Source organism: Lolium rigidum, chromosome 7, assembly GCF_022539505.1.
Source record: "Lolium rigidum isolate FL_2022 chromosome 7, APGP_CSIRO_Lrig_0.1, whole genome shotgun sequence".
NCBI lineage: Eukaryota > Viridiplantae > Streptophyta > Magnoliopsida > Poales > Poaceae > Lolium > Lolium rigidum.
Window position 1 is genome coordinate 118,865,797 of NC_061514.1, and position 6,843 is coordinate 118,872,639.

General features: G+C 41.0%; 1 protein-coding gene across 1 annotated transcript; it reads right to left on the reverse strand.

Annotated features, from left to right (window-relative positions):
* Positions 1–837: 837 nt before the first annotated feature.
* On the reverse strand, positions 838–6,523 carry LOC124674830 (protection of telomeres protein 1b-like; the record flags this gene model as incomplete). Its single annotated transcript, XM_047210887.1, has 10 exons — positions 838–1,692; positions 1,862–2,017; positions 2,261–2,319; positions 2,411–2,487; positions 2,575–2,853; positions 3,098–3,186; positions 3,835–3,902; positions 4,637–4,820; positions 4,995–5,128; positions 6,313–6,523. Coding segments are annotated over 10 exons (1,473 nt in total), but the record flags the coding sequence as incomplete, so codon positions are not given.
* Positions 6,524–6,843: the final 320 nt, after the last annotated feature.

Below are 6,843 nucleotides of genomic sequence, written 5' to 3' on the forward strand. Positions count from 1 at the left end.
ACATCCTGCCCCTATGAGCACCTCCGGAAGACTGAGTTGGCTGACTGGATCTTGAAATTGACGAAGTTACCATAAGCGTCTCGCTGTCAACGGGAACGTCGCCTCCCACTGCATGAATATTCTGCCTTTATGAGACACACAGATGTCAAACCTGGAATTTTTGTCTACACTAGTTGTTTGATTAATAGAAACATATCCTATAGAAAATAAGACTATAGAAATCTTGTAGTGCAAATTCTATAAGAAAAAAACATAAGGTCATACTTCATGAAAAATTCCTTTAGCACAATAAAAAAGATTATCTTTCTATAGGATTCGACTATATATGACATCCTAATCCTATATTTTTCCTATCCTATTAATCTAAGGAGTTTGGAGTTCTTAGAGTCCTAAATTTTTGCTAGTAAGACCATGTACTATGTGTGTCAAAAGCGATTCAAAGCGGTCTATGAATCGGTTCCATATATAGCAGAGAACCGAATTATTGTGTCGGACAAACGAAGCGAACCATCAAGTTGATGCGGTTGCAAATGTAAAATGATTCACTTCCCTGCTATCTTTTTCTTTGAACCGGAGCAACATAGTGTACATGATCTAACAATATCATTTTGCTAGTATGTCCAAATAGGCATTTTTAGAATCTTTGTTTCATGGAAACATCCAAATAGGCATGTTGGAAAGAAAGAAATACGTTTATTGCTCGTGCGGATTTTGAATCCCCACTCAAAAAGGGCATATCTGATTCCAATTTGTCAAGTGCAAATCCACATTTCAACAAAGTCCGCTACATTTCTGTCAGCCAACACTCAAAAAGTGTTTATAGCGTGCATCTGCAATGGGAAAACACAGGGTAACTGGCAGTGCAAGCCAAATTAAGTACAACGCGTATCAAGCAACAGCGAGTTGTACATGTTTGTATGAATCACGACACCGCGCTGAAAGTCTGAAACTCGGACAATTTGCTTTGTTTCTTGCATGATAATACATATAATAAACAACCAAAGACTTCAATCGCTGTCGCTTATGTGCTTTTGCCATGAAATTCTGCTGGCGACCTCACCGTCAACGCGCCCTTGTTGAGCAATGAGGTAGAACGGAATTGCCACAGCGACGAAGACTTGGGATCATGGAACTGCCCGCACTTCCTCATCTCGAGCTCCAGCGAGTTTCCATGGCCACCACGCCAAACATGGGTACAATCATGCCTCTGGAATCGGATGAGCAGGAGTCAAAGAATACAGAATGCAGCCAGCGATGAATATACATGAATTAGCAACAGTGCTACAAGAACAGATTGGCTCTAGGAACAATAGCAGCAACTGAAAGGCTGCTCCTCTCCGTCAATGCTTGCAAGGTTCGTGACAATGCAACGCGGGGTTTTCTAATTGCTTCTAAGTCGGCAGTGCAAATTAATACTACTGTACAGCGTCGTCTACAAGGTAGTTCGCCACACCTTGGAGGGACCGTCTGCCTATTTCAGTCCCTGATCTCTGTGCCGAAGATCCTGTACCGTCTACTGTCCCAGGGATCATACTTGTCAACACGGTAAGACTTCAGGCAGCACCATATCCAAGGAGGGTTCCTGGCCAAGGGGGCGTCTTCGTCGGCTTCTTCTGGTTCCGGGACACCCAGCAGCCTGTTCATCTTTCTGGTCAACGCGGCTGCCGTGAGAAATCCGCCAAAAAATCTGACCTGATATGGATGAAATGAACACAGGTACACACGGTTTCAGAAAAATAAGCATTTTTTTAGGCACGAGTAGTTTTTGTTACTTGCGGGAATGAACATTGGAGGTAAATCCATAAACCATAAGATTGACTTCTTAACATCTTACCCCACCTCTCTAATAAAACAAACTTACCCCGTCATCCTTGTGGACATAGGCATGAATTCTTGCTGTGGGATCCTCGAGAGTCAGCCGAAGGCAATGATTACCAGTCAATAGTGAATGGAGGTCACTGCCTTGACAAGGATAAGCTGACACCACACGGACAAGGGTTTTGAATTTGTGCGTCACCTAGCACAAAAGATACAGGTCAATATTGATGCTGACTTTAGTTTTCAGAACACTTCCAGGTCAGTATTTGATTAGTAAGGCAGCAGAAACGAAGAGACGCCATCACTGCGATCCAATTGAGGTGAACATTTTCTCATGATAAAGGCAATAGAGCCCAATTCTTGAAAACTTCAAAAGATAAACTAGTGGAGCAACTGAAGTTTATGAACAAATGCAAAAAAAATGTTGGGAAATGAGTATTACCTGTTCATTTGTGAGAGACTCCATTAGTGTTGTGTAACCTGCTCTATGGAACTCCACTTCTGATAGAATTGACAAATATCACATGGCAAGCCTTAGAAAACAGCAGCTGGCAGCAAATATGCATCACATAATTGTGCGATTATCCCATACCAGTAATATCAGAGGCCTTGTGGAGGCTAGCCATTGGCTGTCGATGAACTTGGGTGGTTAAGCGACTGTCGTACATCCTGGGAGTTATTAAGTCATTTGGTAAATATTTTCCCAGAGGAAGTTTAGGATGCACTAAGCATTAATGAGAAAAGATAAGATTTTACTTCAATCGTTCAACGACACTGCCATCTTCATTAGATAAAAGACGAAGTCTACTAGAAGACAGCAAAGTGCCTTTCCAAATGCCAAACTCCTGTTTGCAAGTAATATTGCAGAACCGGGCCCAGTAAATATTCCTTTGCAGCTGTAGTATTTCCTTGGAAAACTTGTTCGAGAAAATCCTAAGGACAGTTCCAATACAAGGCAGTGTGCATAAAACCTCCCTGGGTAGAGGCGTTTCTTCAAGATGTAGAGGGGCTGATGTAAATGCTTCCGTGCTCAAACTGCAAAGTTATCAAGAGAATAACAGAGACTTTCAGTTTAAAGAGTGCACTTTATAAGAAACCGAGTCTATTTGCTACTATACCCAAGTTCAAGATGTTATATTAACTTCAAGACAATCCTATGAAGGCCCTGATCATATGTCCGAAGCACTACCATCACCCTATGCTCTATAGTGGGTTTTATTTACTATCGCGTCTTGCTGAATTAGAAGTAAAAAACAATGATGACAGAATCTAACCGTACAATGTCTGAAACTCAGTTGCAGGAGCATCAGTTCCATCCCAAACATAAAAAATCCATTCGCTGGTGGAAGCTTGACAGACATGAAGTACCTACAGAGAAAAAAATAGATTTGCCTCTGTGGAAGTTAGTACTCCCTCTTTGCTAAAACGTACGGCATCTTAGTTTTAGTCTAAGTCAAACTTCGTAAAGTTTGATCAAGTATGTATAAAAACATATCAACATTTGCAACATCATATCTATATTATTAAAACCATCATGTAATATACTTTCATATTATCTGTATTTAACGTTGAGATATTTATATGTTTCAGTACCACAGAGCCTGTGTGTTGCTACGGCGCCACACTAAATCAAATGAACAACTTTTCATATGTTTAAATTCAAAATTCAATCGCATCCAAATGGTACGGAGTCCTTAACCTGTCTTTTGTACTATTTAATAGTAAAAATCACAAGACATCAACTAATATTGATTGATTTTTATTAAATGTTTTTTAGTCACATGAAAAAAACACCTGAAACTTTGCATAACAGATTAGACTAATAATTGAAAGTATTGAGAGGCTTAGTCATTATTTCCTTTTCCAAAAAGTGAAGTTATGTGGCATGTTCGCTTAATTAGAGCAGCGACAACGTGCCAAATGCTAAATTTGCCAGATCATTGACTAAAACTAAAATGCACAACGTTTTGGCAAAGAGGGAGTATCAAATTTGATTTGATCGAATAAAGAACCAACCTTGCATACAAGATCAAAAGTTGAATCAGACTTTACACTTCTTAGCTGTAATTCAAGATCTTTAAGACCTATGTAGAAAATAGCAATTAGAAACACCAAGAAATATCGCAAAAGATATACGATGAATATATTTAACTTTGAAAACAGAAATATTTCATGTATCTGTGTACAGACACATAACATAAATCACTAGGAAATGTTTTGCATAGGTCATGGTAGGATAGTAAGGTGTAATGTGTATATTTAAAATAATCTGAATAGCTTAAATTCATCAGATATAGAAATGACAAGCAGTTACAGAGAACAAGATCATGGCAAGAAACAGATAACAACAGAAAGGGAACCCTTCGTACAATAAAATTTGGATTGGCAGTATACTTGAATGAAAAACCATATATACAAAGGCATTCCTTACCTCCAATGGTATAAGTGACAGTGCAAGTTTAATGTATCAATAATTATCAAATAGTGTTGCCCTTGCAGAAACAGGAGAGTAATTAATTAGAAAGGACCATCATATACTAATGGGGCCTAGTCATTCATGCATATGGCATTAAGTGGCCGGAGCAAAATTTTGAAAACAGTGATAGCCTTTAAGAGACAAGAGCACCCAGAAGTCAGATGGATAAAAGCAGACTTTGCGTCTGGGCTTGAAGCTCATAGTCATGTTTGCGTCCATGGTATGACAGTATGAAACAGATGTGCAAATTTTTCGAATGGCATGATTGGAACATCGCACAGCATATAATGTAGACGTGTGGACCAAAGAAATGACAGCATTAGTGTTTAAACTAGGAGACACCTGGAGGATGGTACGCAAGCCACATTCTCATATTGGTTAAAATTTCATCGTCCTGTTTGCTTTCTTGATATTTGATAGAAGTCTGATACGGCCTGAGTTCTGTAGATGCTTTCCCTTCAAAAAGTGCAAATGAAGATGACTTCTTGTCAAAAGTAACAAATAATTCTCCACAATGCATTGTTATCTGCAGAAAAAAGTATACATGATCTAGTCACCGCAATACATAGTTAAAAAAAGAGGGAATAAAAATGCACATAGAAGCATTCAAAAGAACAATGTAAGTGCAAAACTGTAGTCCTCAAAAAAGCAATATAATGTGACAATGTGACAAGTGGATATTTGAAGTCATGAGCTATACCACAACATTATGGAGACTGATGACATCTCCGCTTGACTTAACGCGGGGCAGTAGTGCAGTGTTATTAGCAAAGAAAGTCACAGAGATCCCAGTTGTACGTGATTGATCAGCAATCCTCAATGTAAGAGTGAAATCTGCAAAACCAATAGCCGTGTTTTCATCAATAAGCAAAAAGGAATAAAGAAGGAATGGAATTACTAAGACACATAAAACAAAAATACCATATACATCAACCATCTTGTTTCAAAAAGTTCTACATTAACCTTCCAGGGACTTATATACATACCTCCGAGGGTGTTTTTGCATTCTGTCATAAGGTGGAGGATGGCAACTCCACTTGTTTCAGGGCGGAGTGGAAGGGAGAGCAATATTTCGCTTTCAACTTTCCTATATTTATTGTCTAACATGCAGTAAGACTGTGATTGCCATATCTGTTCAATGAAGGACGGGGTGTATAAGGTTTAGAGAATTTTCTATGGAGAGGCTGCTCAGAATGAGGGATGTAGAATCAGCTTCAGCAAAGTCTGATGCCCACTTAGCTGAGGAACAAGATAGACTAGGATGGAAGTTGGGTGCAAAAGGAGAATATAGTGCATCCTTTTATGTAGCTCTTAAAACCCAATTTGATTGTGACACGTTCAGATTTATATGAAGACTAAAGTGTGCCTTTGAAAATTAAATTGCTTCTTTTTGCTGGTGCCAAGAAACAGTGTAGTCCCATAAAAATAGATTTTCCCAAGTTACAAACTTTCCATGCACAGAACGCCTTCTTCCATGGAACCAAATTTAACAACATATTCCAGAATTTATGGCCCAGCATTTCCATGAGTTCATTGCCAGGAACCTATAATTTAATCATGGCAACGCATATAGAAAAACACCCTCACTATCTCATGGTTTCAGCAAAAGTCATCGCTAATGAGAAGTCTCCAAAGAGTTTACTTAGGGATTATCACTGTGTGAGATGCTAAAGCTCGGGTTTCTCTTGTGCTAAATCCACTAGCTTTATTGAGCGATAAACATTTTATTTTCCAGGCGTCAAGCGGTTCAGTAAAAAAAGAAACACTAGTGACGAACTTCCAACACCAATCCGCATTCCACCGCCACCCTCCACTAAAATCTTGGCCAGCGAGACAGATATCGCCTGAGTATTGCCTGGCTTAATTCAAGGCATACGAAGCAACGGCAGAGCACCACTCCGAGTCCCCAACCTAGCCCCAAAGCACCCAAGCAGCGCAACCGGTGCAGCAGCTAAAACCCTAGGGGGGCGGGCGCACGGCAGGTGTTACGTGGGAGGGAAGGGGGTGGGGAGGCTCACCAGTGCCACGGCTGCGGAAGGAGGCGCCGATCTCGGAGACGGCGGCGAAGAGGCACACCCGGGCGCCTGCGGCCTTCAGGGCATCGGCGATAGACATGTACACGTACTGCGCCTCCCCGGCCCACATCGCCCACATCGCCGCCGTGGATGGAACCTCGTCCCCCTCGCGCTCCCGCTTCCGCTCGCGCGCCGCCGCCGCCATATTCCGATTTTGCAGAAAGAGTGGTGGCGGTGTCGGCGTGGCACGTTATGTTGCGAATTGGAGACGAGGACCAAAATTAGCGGACAAGCGAACTAACTTAGGCCATCTCCAGCCGCGCGACGGCATTTCGGACACCCAAAAGTGAGCGTTCGTTCATCGTTCCGCGGATATTTTTTCTCCGCGCGTCTATTTGCGTCTGGGTGTGCTCCCATCGGGGCGACCCATTTTTTGAATTGCAACATAGTTAAAAACTTTCAAAGTAGTACATAAAAAATGCATAAAAACTATACAAAGTAGATCTATAGGTCTAGACTACTTGCTTCCTGACT